Source organism: Aulonocara sp. 'chitande type north' Nkhata Bay, linkage group LG10 (assembly GCF_057382095.1).
Source record: "Aulonocara sp. 'chitande type north' Nkhata Bay isolate Kocher_YH1m ecotype deep benthic linkage group LG10, A_spYH_male_GT1.1, whole genome shotgun sequence".
In the NCBI taxonomy this organism is placed as follows: domain Eukaryota; kingdom Metazoa; phylum Chordata; class Actinopteri; order Cichliformes; family Cichlidae; genus Aulonocara; species Aulonocara sp. 'chitande type north' Nkhata Bay.
In genome coordinates, this window is record NC_141353.1 from 20,519,655 (window position 1) to 20,538,398 (window position 18,744).

General features: G+C 40.4%; 1 protein-coding gene across 1 annotated transcript in view; it reads right to left on the bottom strand.

Moving 5' to 3' along the window:
* Positions 1-15,734, bottom strand: part of rtn4rl1a (reticulon 4 receptor-like 1a) — a 120,573-nt gene extending 104,839 nt beyond the window's left edge. Inside the window, exon 1 of the mRNA XM_086308953.1 lies at positions 15,054-15,734. Within this exon, the coding sequence (XP_086165079.1) occupies positions 15,054-15,066 (13 nt within the window). The 5' untranslated portion in view covers positions 15,067-15,734. The remainder of the gene's footprint in view (positions 1-15,053) is intronic.
* Between the last annotated feature and the right edge of the window lie 3,010 nt (positions 15,735-18,744).

The window sequence follows — 18,744 nt, forward strand, 5'->3', positions numbered from 1 at the left end:
CGCAATATATTCTTTTCTTCTGTAAAACGTATTTTCCACACTATAAGGCACACTTAAAATCCTTCAATTTTCTCAAAAATTGACAGTGCGCCTTATGCTGGAATTATGGTTGTGCTTACTAACCTCAAACCGATTTCATGTGGTACACTGCACGCAGAAATCTGTCAAAAAATGTTTTAGTACGACTTTGGTAAGCTATGAAGGCACACCGCTTGATGGATTGTCGGAGCATTACGGCCACCGTAGTCAGGAGCCTCGCGCAGGAATCTGTGTCCAAAACTGTCCTCTTCAGTCCCAAAGTCAAACGAACACTGCGGCATCACTGAGAGTTAAAAATGGTCTAAATTCTTTCATCTTTAATAAAATGATCAGCGTTGCTGATTTACCAGGTGTAACAATTAAGTTTAACATCCAGGCATCCATGAAAACAGAATTTATTAAATTTAACAGAGTTGGAAGTTAGCAGGAAGTTAGCTCGCTAGTTTCCACCTAAACATGACATACCATGTTCTGACTGAGAGTTTTTTGAAACAAATTAAAGCGTACAGCTCTACTATCACTTCCAACATAAATGAAGACAGAAAACTAAACAGCAGTGACTTTTTGTAGGGTTACTGAAGTTGGACTAGCTGGTATAAAATGTTGTGCTACGTGATCGCTAGCAACACAGCTATATTAGCATAACATTAGCACAGTGAAGCTGTAGGATGAACGCTAACTTTTTTCCACTCGATAAAAGTTAACGTGAGGGTTTCTGGCGGTCAGGGACAAATGCAATCGCATGGCAGGATGCTGTACACGGACCAAACCTCAGTCAGGAGAACAACTGAGATAATCCATCCACAATATGAGGTTAGCTATTAATATACTGAAACAACATGGGAATAGAGCAGCTGTGAGAGAATTCAGCATTAATGAATCAATGGTACGGAAGTGGAAGAAGCGCAGTTTTTGGCTTTCAACATATTCCAAAAGTGCTTCGTCTCTTTGCTATGAATGTCGCCCGGCATAATTTGCAGATGATATTGCTTGCAGCCCCTGCCATGCTTTCAATAAAAACAGGCGCAGCTTGATGACACCATCAACATGCGCTATCACGGTAGAGCGGTATAGTCAAAATCTCTACCGTTGGCCAAATTTTAGCGTTTCTACTGTATACCGTTTATACCGCCCACCCCTAATTTGCATTGTTACTAAACCGCAAGAAGTCAAAGAACTGACACAGTTTGACATATTGAAGTAAAAACTAAGTAGAAAACTAACAAAGACAGATACATAAAATCTGTTTGTTTGTTTTTTGGGTTTTTTTGTATGTTGCTCTAGAAGTTTTCAGATTTTTAGGGAACCTAAAAAAGCCAGAAATGGCTTTTAGGTTGCTGCATCAAGTTGTAAAAATGGTAACACTCTGTTGTAATGAAGAGCTGGTGTGCTTCTCATTTGTCACTACTACATCACTGAGTGGTAAAATGGTCACAGATCCAAATTTTTACGTCAATTTGATTATGTTTTCAGGACAATGCTTATTAAAAAAAGAACACCTTTTGTCTGCCAGGACTTAACAATAAAAATGTTCTGCATGAAAACCGAAAAAAGAAAACATCTTATGCTGACCATCCTTGACCTTGACCCGTTTTACAAGGTTTTCTCTTGTCTTTCAAATTGAGAGCAGTTTGTGAAAGACCGAGAAGTTGTCTTTTCATTGTGCTCAAGGACATCAATTACAATTTTTCCATACTGGCTGAGCAGCAAACTCCATATTAGGAGGTAGAAGGCTGAGGTAACACCACAAGTTACTATCATTCACTCAACAGGGCTCTAGAGTGCGACCAATTTGGTCGCAAATGCGACCAAATTTCTCCATGGTGCGACTAATAAAAAATACTTGGTTGCACCGGTGCGACCAAGTAAAAAAAATACTTGGTCGCACCGGTGCAACCAAGTATTTTCTCAGAAAAAAAGTTTCAGCAACCCTGAAAGTCTCCGTGTGTTCAACAACAGGCACACATTATGCCCATGTCGTGTTCTAAACCAATCAGAGATACTCAGAGGCGGGGACCTCTGTGATTGGCCGTGGTCCAGATATTCCTGCAGACCTACTTGTGTTTACGTTTGAAAGTGCGGGCAGATAGAGAAGGGTGAGTAGCCCAGGTCAGAAGTGTATGAAGTTGGTATTGAGAAAATATGAAAAGAACAATTGATAACTTTTTCGTTAAGTTAAGGCCTGATCAGTCCAAAATTCTGAGCCAGCGCTCTGACACGGAGCCATCAACCTCTCCGTTTTTGTCAAACACTGGTCCGGAGACGGCATCAGAAAATGAGCCACATACGATCGACTCCCAGCCGGAGTCCACTGAAAGTAAAAGTGAGAAAATGTATAGATTTCGAATCGAGTGGCTTGACCAGTTTCCCTGGCTAAGATACAGCCAAGCTGACAATATGATGCACTGCATTTATTGTCGCGAGTGTGGAAAGACCATGGCCGGCAACACAGCATTTGTCACTGGTGCTAATACGTTTCGAATTGAAACGCTGAAAAAGCATACAGCATCGAGAAGACACATTATATGCCGCGATAAATGCTCTGCCAAAATGTCCCCGCTCCCCACTGCCTTTCAGCGGCAGGCAGGAGTAAACGGGTCATCGGAGGAGGCCGAGATGATCATTAAGTTTAACATCACCTACAATATTGCAAAAGAAGAAGTTCCGTTTACTAAGTTCAAGTCAGAAATAACTCTTCACAGGAAAAATGGCTTGGACATAAACCCCACATACAGCAATGATGTTGCGTGCGCCCAGTTTATAGGCGTAATCGCTGACACACTGAAAAAAAAGACGTCAGTGGAAATTGCGAACAGTACATACATGGCCTTCCTGATCGATGGAGACACAGACATCGCCACAAAAGAATGTGTCATTGTGTACGCTCGTATCTTGCAAAAAGGAAGACCAGCGAATATACTGATTGGACACATTGAGGTCCAGCATGCCCATGCCCAAGGTAAGCCATGTCATGTCACGTAGCCTATCTATATGATTAATAATATTACGTCGTGTTACTGAATTAACCATATCTAGCATGTTCTTATCATTGAAAATTAAACATAGCAATAATACATGAATATAGAAACTCAAACTGAAAAAGACTGCATTGTAAACTCTTGATCTGATAAGTAAATGGTATTTTTTTTTAATTTGTTTAGGAATTTATGCTGCCTCAAAGAAAGCATTTGCTGCTCTTGGGGACCAGTGCAGTAACTGGTTGGATAAAATCATTGCTATGGGGGCTGATGGAGCTGCTGTTAATTTGGGCAGCAAAGGGGGTGTCAAGTTAATCATTTTGAAAGGTTGTTAGTTAATCATTTACAAATAAAAAAAAACGTGAACATGTAAAACTGCGGTGTTAAGTAATGCAGTTTAAAAATTTGGGTACGCCTAACTTTTGTGCTTGTACGCCTAAATTTTGTGCTGGTGCGCCTAAATTTTATTTTTAGGCGCACCAGTGCAACCATGGCAAAAAGTTAGTCTAGAGCCCTGCTCAAGATACTCTACTTTGTACCCTAGACCAGGATGTTTTTACACTTTCTTTGGTATAACGTTAAAAGTGGAGCTGTGTTTGCACTGACTGTTTGCATAGGTTATGTCACCAAAAAAAAGAAAGAAAAAACTTCTTGGTGAGATTTACATAAAGACAGTGGATTAGGTTAAAATACAGAATCACCGCCTTGGTGACACGTCCCCACGGAGGAGAATCAAAGACATATGTGTTGAAGCCGTGAAATGTTCTCACTGTCAAAGCAACAATGCATTTCGGCACTTATCTTTTTCTTTGCCATGTGACCAGACTGTGTGACAACACCACAATGCTTCCCTGTGTGAATGCAATGGTGGCCTATGCTGGGCCTTGTTGGATTGTTTTGTATTCTGACAAATGCTGAGCAACGTTTTCTTGCCAGAGCCCTCTGCGTTTGCACCCCCACTGCACAGCCCCATTCAAATGAACAGAGAACACGACCTGAGGGAAATGAATACACAACTAAACCTACTGTTTACTCACAAGGACAGTCTCAGGACACTACTAATTATAGTGTCATCTTGAAACTAAGAGGGATTGACAGTATAGGAGACGTCCTTAAATTCTGTCACTGGGCATGAAGCCTGCTTTACGCACATTTCCGTGTTTGCTTTGATGAATCAGCCACCTAAGTTGAAACTTCCAAAGAGTGTTTCTGTTAATTTGACTACCCTCTGTAAACAGTAGGGTGTACCTTGGATCCCATGCAACAACCAGCATATGATGGCAGGGCTGCTGCACTGTGAGCTGCTTCATGCAAGCATATTTTAAATAGCTTATCCTTCCTATACTTGTTTTTTTGGATCTACTACTTCTGTTTCCATGGTAATATCCCGAGTATTACATTTATTTATGTTCACATGCTCCTTTGTAATCAGAAGAAGAAGATGAATATCAAGGCCTTATCAAAAATAAAACCTGGAACTTGAGCTGTTGGCTACGACATGCACGCCAGCATGTTATCAGAATAACTGCGACGTGGAATAAGAGAAGACATGGAGGGGGGAAAAAGAGGGAGGCAGTGAAGAAGAGGAAGAGAGAGGGAGTAAAAGGACGGACTGAGCTGTGTGATCTACCGTGAGGAAAGCAGCAAGCCCATACTGCTGAGAGCTGTGGACCCCAAACGCCTTATCAGAAACCAAAACAGCTATCAATTATTCAACAGGTACAGAGTGAACCAGCTACAGAGGAGAAGACATGGGAGGCGAGGAGATTTGAAGGGAGAGAGGAGGGATGGAGGAGATACAGCCTGGGAGTTAGACACAAAGGATTTAAATTTTTTATTTTATGTCAGTGTGTTCAGAAATACACTATGTGGTGTACTCGTATTGATAATGCAGCTGTCATATTTTGCACTTTTTGACTAATTCATCAGCAACAGTGAACGAATGCAGGAAGTCACTTAGTTGGAAACTGTGAGAAAGTTTATGGCTTCAGCTTAAAGAATTGCTTGTTTCTTAACTTTTGATAAGCCCGTAAGCTTTACCTCTAAAGTTTTCTATTTGTTTTCCTGCTTCCATAAACTATATGTAAAAAACAGATGCAGTCACCAAAACATCGCCCATTGTTTTGTTTATTTTGTTTTGAAACCAGATATCACGATTAAGGGATGGATCTGACTAAGAAGCTGAAGGACACTGCATGCTCATGTGGTACAACTTGTCAATCATAACAATTTCCCAAACACATCTTGCTTAATGGTCTGTTTTCCTCTAACCCACAATTTATGTAATGACCATCATTCCACATTCAAAAAGTCCTCAAACTAGTCGTCAAGACATTCAGGGAAGTGTTTACTTATGTGGGTAACAGTAAAGCATCATAGGTTCAAATTTCTCATAGATTTCTATACAACTATGAGAAATTTTAAAGTAAAAGTTACATAAAGACATGGATGAGCCAGTTTGGCATGGAAGAACTTCACTGACGTGCATAGAGTCCTGACCTCAACCTGATAGAGCACCTTTGGGATGAATTAGAGCAGAGCTGTTATAGCTGCAAAGGTTGGCCGACATCATTTGGATTAAGAGTGGGATGTTAGTCAAGTTCAGATCCCAGGAACGAAATCCAAGATCTTTGTCGAGAAGACCGCAGTACTGGAAACAGCAAAGATACTGCATTCCTTTTTTTTTTTACTTTGTCTATCAATTTGTTCCTAATGATGTCACACTTTTGCAGTCTCAGGGGACCACAGTAAAAGGAACTCAATATTGTTTATGTAGTTTTAATAAATTCAATGATTGGGTCAATATTTACCATAAAGAAGAAAAACTGTTGCCATCGCTGCCTTCATCAGCTTGATGGGTACCTTCCCAGACTGGAAGGTGTGATATTGTTGTAGAGGTCGCTGGATCTGATGTACCTGACAGAGATGATGATGCTGCAGTGTTACAAGCCCTGATCTGAGCAGCAATGACCCTCCTGGGAATGAGCAAAGCTCCCACTGATGACTGCCCAGTCCTCAGGTTGAAGACTGATTCCACAAAGCTGTTACATTTGCTCCTGAATCACAGACATGAAGGTAGCAAGTGCTTGCTCTTCCTGTCACAGGACCTGAGCACAGCATGAAAGAATTTGGGTGCTATAGCTGCCTATTGTGTCTGTTTAGCTTTAGTTATGTTTAGCTGCTTCTGGTCCACTCATACTCATTCTTTTAATAACATTTATGGGCAGAAATTCTAGGTGCAGCCCAGGTGTGGACGGTTTTATGGTTTCAGGATCTCATATCTGTTTTTTGTAGATGATGTGATTCCATTAGTTTTATCGAGGGTTAAGGGGAGAGCTAATCGAGGGATAAGGATCAGCACCTCTAAGTCTGAGGCCATGGTTCTCGGCTGAAAAAGAGTGGAGTGGCCTCTTTTCAATTGGAGCAGGAGATTGACAGAGACACTGCTTCTGCAGACGCTCGGCTGTGGTGACAAGAGAGCTGGCCCTCAATCTGTCAGTTCATAGGTCACGATCTCTGGGTAATGACTGAAAAAATGACATTGTGGATACAAGCTGAAATTAGCTTCTTCTAAAGGTTGTCTGGACTCTACCTTAGAGGTAGTAAGATAGAAAAGTTTGGTCATTTGGGAGGGATTCAGAGTAGAGTAGTCCTCTGCATAGAAAGGAAAGCCACTGAGGTGTTTCAGGAATCTGACCAGGATGCCTCCTGGGCATCTCCTAGGTGAGGTGTTTTGGGCATGTCCTAGGAGGAAGACGTGAGGAGGCCCCAGGGCAGAGCTGGAAAGAGTACATCTCATGATACTAGGAATTTATGTCTATTTGAGTTTTTCATATTGGGGTCAAAATGGATTCATCATAAAAATTTAACACAAATAGTGTTTGTTTAAAACTACTGAAAAATAAGTGACACCAGAGCAAAGGTATGGTAAATACAGTAAACTTTTAGCTTAACCTAAAAGTTGTAGGTTGTTTCAAAGAAAAGTATAGAATCTCACAAAATGTGCAAATAATTATAACTTTGCAAAAATAATAACAATGATATTGTTTTTTGTTTGGGTTGGGTTAGGATGCTTCTCACAGTAAATTATTCTTGGGGTCCCCAGTTGGTAGTCCATATATTTCAAAATGTCGATAGGATTGGGGTTAAGACACTTCTGTGTTGGCTTATAGTATGTGTTCAAGTGTATGTTTGCAAATGCATGACAAATGCTTGATGAGATGTAGAAAAACAACAACTTTTTTAGCGGGAGTAAAATGATGGATCTGTTTCTTGGCCTTGCTTCCTGAATAAGTTGGAACACTTTGTATCACTGTGCCTGTATAGGGCCAAAAACAGTCCTCATAAATCTGGCAACCTGCATTAAAGCCAGATGGATGAGCTGCTGTTTGTTAAGAAATACCTCAGACACACACACAACTCCCCCATACAGTCCCCCTTTTTTTTTTTTTACATTTCTGTTGGTGCACAAGATAAACAAACAAGATGCAACCTGTTATTTAGTAAGCTTTAGAGATTTTGGTTGGTGTACTTTTTTCTTTATCTCTGAACAGAGCCAAGCTTCATGTTTCCCCCTGCTTCCAGCTTTACTGCTAAGCCAAGGTTCTCCTTCACTGTACTTAATGCACAGACATGAGATGTACATCCTTCCTTTCATGTCAGTCTCAGAAAGAAATGTCTCACAAATGTTTCCAAAATGTCTACGTCTCATTCGCTTTCAGTAAGAAAAGGAGAGGGCTGCTTCATCCAACTGTCTCTCCCTCTGAAGACGAGAAAATACCAAAGTTACTTCATCAAAGCGGGTGACACCCGTAGCACACATCCGCGCAGTAAGCTCATATCAGCTCCACTACCCTTACCTGCCACTGGCTCGCTCTGTGTGTATCCCATGTAAATTCTTTTTCCTGATAACCACTCCTTTTCACGTGGTCTGTTCTCCCTGCCGCATCAGCACAGTATAACTCCCCTCTCATGCATCAGCTCTGACATTTACAATAATGATTCCTGAGGCTCGAACACACTTAAAAATCTGTATGAGCACCATGCTCTGACTATGTGATCACTGGCATTTGCATCACTTTCATCTGAAAACTTTCTCACACTCACATATGCAGCCACATCCATGTGCATGCTCATTCACACACAAACATATTCACAGAGAGAGAGAGTACATGCAGTAAATGCACAGCTAGCCCCAGCTGTTGCTAAGTGAACCTGCAATCAGAGGCCTTCACAGGACTCCTGATAGGGAGTAATGTCTTCTTTGATTGGATACTTAATTCACACAGGACCTTCCTGCTGTGTGTGCCGCCAGCTCTCAAGGTAAACCGTGGAGATCCATAAGCAAATTAGTGCACTGTATTTACCAACAATCAGCAGCTACTTCACTGCACTGCCAATTAAAGAAGTAGTATGAATCTAATTCGAGGGAAATGAGGAATAAACCACTTCAGCTTTGTTCATTCTGCTTGGCAGCCTTATGGGTTTTTTAAGGCAGAAAAATGGCTCCTTTCTTATAGCTGTCTTAACTTGCACTTTACCCCGGTGAAAAATACAGAAGATGCAAAAAGGGGTATGTTTGGTATAAAAACAAATGTGTAATAAAGCTTTACTTGGCAAGAAAGTTGGAATAAAACACCACAGGGCCATTGTGAAATGCCATTTCATGCTCTGTACTGCATAATTTGTAGCACTCTGTGTTTGTTTATTTAGCATCAAAACAATTTCTGCTCATTAAAGGTTTTTTGTGGGTTGTTTTTTTTTTTTTTTTTTTTTTTGCATTGTGTTTGTGAGAGTTTGCCACTTTAGAAGCTCGGAGCTGTAAAACACCAGCCCGTGTAATTATTTCTACGCATTTCTACGCGGCACGTCGATTGTAAATGCCGTGCACGTTCCAGAAAATTGTGGCGAGACGTAATGATAAAATAGAATTCAGCAGGCGGACCACACTGAGCTCAGGATAAAGCAGAAGAAAGAAAGGAGTCCGTGAGTGACCTTGAGATCAGGCAGGAGGAGCGGTGCAAAGATGTGCAAAGGTCATTGATATGCACAGCCATCACATGGACACTCGCTGCGTTGCGGTGTGTGTGGCGATGCGTTTCATCCTGCTCTCCACTGTGGCTTGCATTAGGGATGTAATTGATTATGATATGACTTCCATTCCTGTAATCAAATCCCAAGATGATTTAGTTCTCTAATATAATATATCCACAAAATCCGCACAAAGCATAATGTTCCCTATATTGTCCTAATCTGTAAAATCTGTCTGCTGCCTCAGGATGTCGGTGCAGCAAGAGCAAATTTGGATCAATCTCAGCTCTCAATTACTCCACCATTTGGTGCTTCACGACCCGAATAAACATTTTGTCACCAATCCATATGTTATTATCATCTACCACAGCACTCATCTACAAAACACACACACACACACGCATGCATAACAAAGCAAACGGGCAACAGCAGCTTCTAATTGTGTGACTGTGGACTTGACAGTGGCCTGCAGGCAAAATGTATGCGTGCCAGTGCAACTGTCATCTCACAGAGAAAGTAAGGATGTGGCATTAGTCTTTTGTCACAATGCCATCAGATGTACTTCATGATACTGTGCTTTATCCGAAGAGAAAGCAGGCTCGGAGGTGACAAACGACGGTCAGCAATCCGTAGTATAGTATGCAAATAAAAACTGGAGGTTTAATCAGGAATGACCCCCCCCCCCCCACACCCTCTAGCAGATTATTACATGAAGGAACCTTTTAAAAAACAAAAAACAAGCGCGTCCATGCTCACAGGTGTACACACGGGTGATCACACCCACAAACTACACCCTTTTTGGCTCCTACCTCAAAGCACACTGTGTTCTGTTGATCTTATGTGCTGCACAATAATGTTTAACATTTAGTATTTACTGTCATATTCCCATATATCATTGTGATGTTGTTTATTCTATTACTCTTGTTCTCTTCTGCTTGCTTTCTTTTTTCTTTCTCAGCAGGTGACCCAGGTGATTGATATATGCATTTTTTTTTTCTCTGCCCGTTCTGTTGGTTTTTGTCTTTTGCCCTTCTCCCCCGTCCCTCTTCTCAGCTGTTTCTCTTTCCCTCTTTCTTTCTCCCCTTCTTTCCCCCAGTCAAGTCTGTCCCGTATTCAGTAAGTGAAAATAAAATAAACAATAAAAGGTGAATCAAATGGACCATTAAGGCAAGGCTGGGATGGTCAGTTTGGTAAAGTAAATCCGTTGGGCATCTTTCTTTGCCTTTAGACAACAATTCTGATGGCAAAAGAGCCAAACGGGACAGGCCAAAAAAAAAAAAAAAAAAAAAAAAGGAATGACTTAAATTTCATAACGCTGCTAAAAAGTCTGTTAATCAAATGAGGGCTTTATTCACACTGGGGCCCAGAGAGAGCCTGGAGCGAGTCTGAGGCTATAGCCTATATGAACAGTGACTTGCAATTTTAACATCATATATTGGTATGTCTGTGAAGGTTCTCAGTCATCCAGGTCATCGTAGTCAAAGGAGCTTGCAAAGAAAAGCGTCTGGACTTCTTTAAGTTTCAACGTCTTTCAACGCCTTCAAGCAACTTAAAGAAGTCCAGACGCTTTTCTTTGCAAGCTCCTTTGACTATCATATATTGGTATTGATCAGTGAAATTCAGTACAGAGCTGACGTTTGTTATAGATTATCATGGCTGAATGTAGTAACACAGAACATTTCAGTATTTCAAATACTGCTAATTTTTTTCTTTCTGGATCACAGGGTGTATCCAACGGCAGGAATGATGACGAAAAGTGAGAGGATGAAATCGTATTGAAAGTGATGAGAAGCAAGGAAGACGCGGCGTCATGTTTTTAAAGGCTGAAGTTCACAGCTCGAGTAGGAGCTGCACGACCGTGCTCTCTTCCATATAGATTGAACTTGTCCATCCAATCCAGGCAGCAACTTTTAGTCTTCAAGAGTTGCGTAGGAAGAAGGCCACTGAGGAAGGCATGTGAGGCAAAGATATTGCATCAGGTGAAAGGAGCGCATCGACATGTTTACTCCTCTGAACCATTACTCATTTAAATCTCACGCAGAGTAATGTTACACACAGATGAAGACTTAGCTTTGCCGATCACATCATTATGTTTGATGTGCACTTGGAAAAAATGGGAATAAATCAGCACAGAAATCATAAAAAGAAGATGCTCATGAAAATTTGTTGGGGAACGTTTGTAGTTTTTTTCTGTCTATGACTGATAGTTGTCTGTACATCACTGGGTACTTCCAAGAAAGTACTTTTAATAGTTACTTATGCAAGCCTCTCATCTTTTCGTGGTACCAAGTAGGAACACAACAGTATTGTTTGTTTGGTTTTTCGTGCCATAGGCAATGTGGGCATGTTTTTGTCCATGCTCACATATTTAGAAAAAGAAGACTGCCCACAAAGACAGCAAATACTACATGATTGACACGGCAGCTAGTGCAGCTGCAGTAGCTCGTTGCTAAGAAAGTCAGTAAGCATGTGGAAGTACTTTGGATTTAAGGGAAATGACCAATGGATTATACTGATTCACAAAAGGCAAAATGCAAATAATGCAAATGATATCATTTTGCCTTTCTCCAGAAATACAGAGTTAGGGCTACTGCCAGTGATGTCTTAACCCTCATAGGGTTAATCAGATGTGCTTAATCCATTTTTTCTCAAAGGATAAAGAAAAGAATATGTCTTAGGATTTGCTAAGTGGTTACCCAAACAACACCAATGGGGAAATCCTTCCAATTCCTTCTTATGTTATCCTGAATTACACGGTATTATTTTGTTTGAGGAAGCTAGCATTACCGAACGTTAGAAGTGGCTAACATTATTTAAATGTCTAAGCCATCGTAATGTATTTAACGTGAGGCCATTTCAGTCTGTGTCCCTTAAACATAGTATAATCCAGCCTTTTAAATAAATCTTCTGCCCACACCAGGTCAGTGACTTTAAATTAATTTTTAATGATTTAATGATTTTTTATTTTATTGTCATGTCAAATCAGTTTTGAGAGTTGTGTAATTCTACTAATATTGATTTGGGCTGTAAGGTTTCTGGTATAATGGCATAGCTAGCACCAAGGTGCAGCAAAGAGGTTTCATTTAACAGAAAATAATAGCTTCTGATGGGCTAACAACAATTCTTGAAACTGCACTGTTTGGCAAACTGTACTCTACACCTACTAAACATTTATATGTATTTCTCACTCCAGTTAAGCCACCAGCAGGAATTTTCTTCTACAGCTCACTGACTGTAAATGTTGGCAGGTTGTTTTTTTTGTTGTTTTTTTTTAAGAAAACAGCATGAAAGTTTCTTTCTTCAGAATGTTTTCAAATTGGTGAACATTTTAGTGCCAAATTATATGGCTGGCCCCCTGATATTCAGGACTTGAGATACAAATTGCTTCCTAAAGTACTTACTTGTGCTTAGCTGTGCTAAACATTGAATGGGCTTACCTGTGCTTTATGGGTATAATTGCTTATTAGGTGGCCAAACACTTAACCCTTTGGGGTCTAAGTCATCATCTACAAGTATCCTAGCCCTAACTCTAACCCTAGAGTTCCCAGAGTAATGAATTTGCCTTTCTCCAGAAATACAGGGTTAGGTCTACCGCCTATGGTGTTTTAAACCTGAGAGGGTTAATCCGATGTGCTTTAATCCAATTTTTCTCAGAGGGAAAACAAAAAAAGAATATGTCTTCAAATTTGCTAAATGGTTATCCCAACAAGTCTCCATTGGTTAGCAATATTAGCACCGGTTCTGAAATAGTCTAAATTTCAAAATGTGATGAATCAGCTGATAAAAATATTATCTGTAGCTGATAATTGACCAATCATTTTAGGTTTTAGTTAAAATACCAACTGTTAACTAATGTACCCACTAAAATGTAAGAATTTAACATATTTCCTAGCTGTGTGTGAGAAAAAGGTCTTTCAGTTTGTGGGGTTTTATTTTATTACAATGATCTGATATATGAATAATTCACTGATTGTTTGTTTTATTCAAAAGCCATGAGCATCCATTAAATAGCTGACAATAAAAACCGGTCCGCACTTTTGCAGAACATAGCAAAGCCTTTTTTTGTCTTTTTTGTTAAGTGGCCATTATTCTTTTTGTGACTAATTTTAAGGTTTGTTTTGGTTTGTTCAGTGCCTGCAAACATCTTACTGCAGGAAAAAAAAATGTAGATAAATAGGGAAATTGACAAGTTGGGTAACAGAGGCAAAGTCAAGTAAGGGAGACAAATCCAGCTTCAAACACGCTGGGAAACAAAGCTTCGGCAGCCACCCAAACCAGCAAGCTAGTAGCCAATCAGCCTGCCAGGCCGCTCTCAGTTTGAAGCTGGCAGCAGGAGCTGGTTGGCCAAGCAGAGAGAAAGAATGAGAGACAGACACGGAGAGAAAGAGAGAGGGAGTTTTCATTACACAAAAACACTTATCCTCTTTCTTCTCACTCTCTCACTCTTGTTTTATCCCACTGCAGAGAGATACTGTGGGTAAAGGTGACAGACAAAGATAACTGTATCTCAGGCAGACTGCACAATTACTCTGGATTTTATTATTGCGACTGACAGTCACATATTTGTAGGAGGAGATACAAAGCAGCGCATCAGCCATCACCACTGTGTGTTTTTTGCTGTGTGTGCGGGTAGGTGGGTGGGTGGATGCTATCCATCTGAAATTACAGGAAGATTAAAATTAAAGCTTGTCTCCCTCTAGCCAGCAAACTCTTTTCTCCCTCTCTCTTGTGCTCTGTCTCTCTCTCACACACATACACAGTGACAGCACTAATCAGCCCTCTGTCAAGCCCATTAGGTCCCACCCTTAATGAGGAGATCGCCCAGCTTGTGCCCTGACTCAGGCCAACCAAGTGAGCTAATAGATTATGATGTGCATGGATGTATGTGTGTTGTTTCCCCGCTCTGCGTTGAGCTGCATGGAAATGACAAATGACAGACATCCAGTGTCTCTATTAAAGAATGTTTTTCCATTATGTTCTCGGGGTTCAGTCAGCCGCGGACTGCATTCATTTCCAAACAGTTCTCAGACAAGCTGTCTTTCACTGGAGCCCAACATGCATACATGTTTTGGGGGGGCAATTGGCAGATGAGTCACCATTCCACACCACAAATACTCTTCTTTAAAACGTGTGTGTGTGTAAGTGTGCGTGTACTTTCCGTACACTTTGCATCACAGTACTATTTAATAATTTCAGAAAGGTTGATATGTTGTTTAATACCGGATATGAATTTGTGAAATTGCTTTTTTTTCCCCACTGGATTTGTCAGTCGTGATTTTTAATTGTCAATGCGCGTGCACGCACGGAGAAAGAGGTGGCGGGAGGGAAATGGAGCTCTCCTTTATCAACACATGAGCAGGCAAGGTCATCGTGGTAAACCTTAATACCTTTTCTCACCGTAACACGGAAGCGTGTGAGTGTCAGAGTAAACAGCGCACAGCTATTCTCTGGGAGACACTTTTACACCTGTTTTTAGTCTCCCTGGGCCCGCGGAACCCGTGGGGAGACCCACCGTCTCCCTCCCTTCAGCGACAAGTAGAAATCCACGGGCTGAGCGCCTCCTTCTGTCACGCGGATTAACACAAAGCGCCAAAAAACGGGGTAAACTTTTGTAGAAAACTAGTCAAATTGTAAACTTTTTTTCAATTTCACTCTCACGTGCTCTCTACCCGTTTCTCGCTCGCGCGTAGCAACAGCACCAGCCACCCTCGTGCAGACAGGTTCTACAAACTGCAGTGCGGCAGCGGTTCGCTATTTTAAGAATAATTTTTACATGAAGTGAATAAATATTTAATCTGCTTCCCAGTCGCGGCCACCACGGCGGATAAGAGACGACTGGGAAGTTTGAGAAACACCGAGAGCCTCGTCTGTAACTCAATTTGCCCAAAATTTAACTAAATTAATTTCTCAAAAGAGCAAACAAAAAATGTATCGCTCGCACACACCGACTGCGCGCGCTCCACATCCTCGTCAGCAACAAAAACAAGTGGAGCCCTCTTTCCTTACCTGGCCTGAACATATTGGCAAAGGCTGTTTGGACCGTCTAGTAGCCTCTGTGCTGGAGTAGCATCCTTGTCAGGGTCCAGTCCTGTGCTGATGTTGATTAGATTGTTTTGATTCCCTTTGAACGCTGGCGGGTAGAGTGTAGTCGTGTCTCCTTGGTGGCTTTCTTTTTTCTTTTCTTTTTGTTTTTTTAAACCAAGTGAAGACGGTTGGAGGAGGAACGGGAGGAGGAGGACGAGGCGGTAGTGGAGGAGGGAGAATAAGGGGGTCGGATAATGTCTGACAAAATTAAGGACAAAAATAGCCTAGAAGGTCCGCCACCAGTGGAAAACAAGTTCTGTGTAATAAAAGACAAGGAGGGGAGAAGAATAACACCGTGTCCCGTCCCAACACACTCAGATGTGTTTTAGTGATTTTTCAGCTCACCGCCATCTGGTGTTTATAAATCACTGATGTACATTCTGACTTTATTTGATGTCCGAATTTACGGGAAAGATGGTGAAACAGCCTCCCCCCTAAAAAAAAATCTGATGAAAGTTCTCTTATGCCTTCATAATAGCCCTCCTGTCGGATCTTCAACTGCAGGTCAGGTAGAGTCTAAAATGTGCTGTCCGTGGATCGTCAGCGTGAGTCAGTGCCGTCTACTGTCTCTGTTACCGGAGAGCTCCGAGGCAGCCGCTTCAATCCCCCTCCCACAGCGAGATGTGACTGATGAAACCCAGAGCATCTCTCTCTCTCCCTCTCTCCCTCTCTCTCTGTAGGATGTGCTTTATTGGCATGACAGAGGAGTGTGTGTTTGTGAAACAGTTATAGGTTATCATATTAAAATTCTCCTTGTATCAGTCACCCTCTCGTTCTTTCACTTATGTCTGCACTGCTTCTTTATCTCCCCCAATTCAATTTCCTTTTAGCAATCCAACACGCTGCATAAACATTATTACAAAAGCTTCCATTACAATTCATTTTCTCCTTTTGTGATTTCTCTCCTCTTTGTAGCACTGCCACTCAAATTTGAAATTCCTGTATTGGCCAAGCCATAATGGAATTGGGTACAAGTAAGTAGTTTAAAATGAGTATTTGAACATTCTGAATTAGTGGGTTGGAAAATAAAAAGTCATGAATTAGTTTGGTACTTAGAAAAGAAGAAAAACATTGCAAGGAAATTATCACATGAAGAAGACAAAGGGCTATGGACATTTGAGATATAGTCTTACAAGACTTTTTATTAGGTCCACCTTGCTAGATAGCATCCTACAGTTGCTGCTATTGGCAGCACATCCATGTTGCGAATCTCCAGTTCCACCACATCCTAAAGGTCCTCTACTGAAGTGAGGCAGTTTAAGTACAATAAACTGATTTTCAAGTACAACAAACTAGCTTGAAATACTTAAAAACAGCTATAGAAGAACAGTGCACTGATCAGAAAGAGATGGACATGGTCAGCAGCAATCCTCAGGTAGGCTGTGGCGATTGAGTGATGCACAGCTGGTAGTAAGGGACCTAAAGTCTGACAAGAAAACATCCCCCACACCACACCAAACCTGCAGCAGAAGCCTGCACAATAGATAGAAGACAGGATGGATCCATTCTTTCATGTTGTGTATGACAAATTCTGAACCTACTGTCCAAATATCACAGCAGAAATTGAGACTCATCGGCAACGTTTTTTCCAATATTTTTTTGTTCAATTTAGTTGAGCCCATGCTTCTATAAAGTTCTTTACAGATATTCTAGGTATGTGGTAATAGCAATTTCAATACTTATGTGAGAGAATCAGTTATGTTGAGGCAGTTTTAAGCCAAATTCATTTAATATTAAAATCCACTTTGGCAAGAACTGCACAACATAGTAAAGATGCAGTTTGTTATTACTTTAAGACATAAGCATACACTAAGTTTGTCCAAAAATTTCAAGAATTTTTGTGTGCAAACAATTAAAGAGTGAACACATGCTTACAGGTATTTTTCTTTTGAACGAGATTAACTCATAATAATACAAATAGTACAATAACTAATTAGCTATATAATAATAGTAATAACTTAATGGCACAATAACAAATTAGTCATTGTACATCAGTTATTGACATCTATATCACACATGTTAATAAGTACAAAAGGTGAATCCACTTGCTTTCATTACCCTTTGGTTGGTCCACTTTGTACAAGGCCTGTGCTCTTACTATAGTTCTCATTTTCTCCAGTTTTCACCTCTGGTTTGAAATTTAATGATCCTTACTATTAACCTGTCAAAGCAATAACCCACAGCTAACTCTTATATGAATGATGTTGATAACTTGTATGGGTGAATGTCCCTGAATGTTTATTTGAATGTGTAACAGTATAATAGAATCATTACATTTATGTAAATCACACAAATGGACAAAACGTTGATGAAAGTAATTACAGTTTCCCTGCATTTCTTAAGTGATATTTCTCTTTGGTTGTATTGTGTACTGATCTTTGGGGAACATTTCTCTCACAGGAGGCATTGCATTTTGATTTGATCAGAGGATTTACTAGTCTATATAATTTTCCTGTATTCTGACCATGCTAGCATTAACATGAATAATTAGTATGAGAGTTCATGTATAGGTATGAATTCGATGTAGTCTTTAGTTTTGTTGCAACCATTATCTGGACATGCAAGATTGCATTACCTTCTCTGAACCTCTTTAAAAATAAATGCAAGTTTTGTCATTGCTTAGTGTTATTTGTGTGCATTAGAAACAGGAAGGCATTCACCGAAGACTACAAACTGCTTTTCCCCCCTACTTGATAGAAAAAAAGCTGAAAAAAAAGAAAAAGGTTGTTACTGTTAGCATGTAAGTTTCCAGGTTACAGACCCAGCAGACATAAACATTTCCTTTGAATCAGAATCAGAAACTTTATTGTCATTGTCACAGGTACAACGAAATTAAGAATGGTCCCCAAACATTGCATCATGATTAGTGTTTCTATCCTTGTGGTAAAATTGAGTATCGGCTCTCTTGTAAAGACTGTGATGGTCTCACCTGATGAACTCCAGTGAAAAATATCTAGCTCCTTAGATGCTTAACAGTTTACTGTGTTCACCATAGTCACTAATTGAATCTTGATCATAAGCTTCCAGCTGTGGCTGGTACAAATGTGACTCATTTGCTAATTTGACAACTGACATGGATCTGGTTCCAGCCAAGTGTAGGATCAAAGAGGTCGCTTCATCCTATATAGTATGATTATTGGAAACGTACATCCACAGAACAATGGTGCAATAATTAGTCCTGTAAATATGCCCACTGACCTTCAATTAAAGCAAAAATATGAAGAAAAAATCCCATGAAAAATATTTTTGCTCTGATGGACAATGATCAGTGTGTAACAAATCATTTAAACTAGTATATGTGAATACTTGTTAGCCCTGTTGTGCTACATGCATAAATGTCTGCAACGCTCTTGCTTTGGAGACTCTCATCACAAATCCTGATGCTAAAGGGAAGCTAGTGAAAATGCATTTGTTTAATGAACGCAGAAGAAGACTCCTACAAACAGCTGCAAGCCAAATACACAACCTTAGCTTCTGTTAATGTTTTATCAGACTTACCATATGTTGTATTCATTATTGGTGCTCGTTAAATGACATACTACAGACAGGTCTGTCTGTGGGCATCAGGGCCATGGGGAGATTCATTACATTAAATACTAAACTAACATGGTAA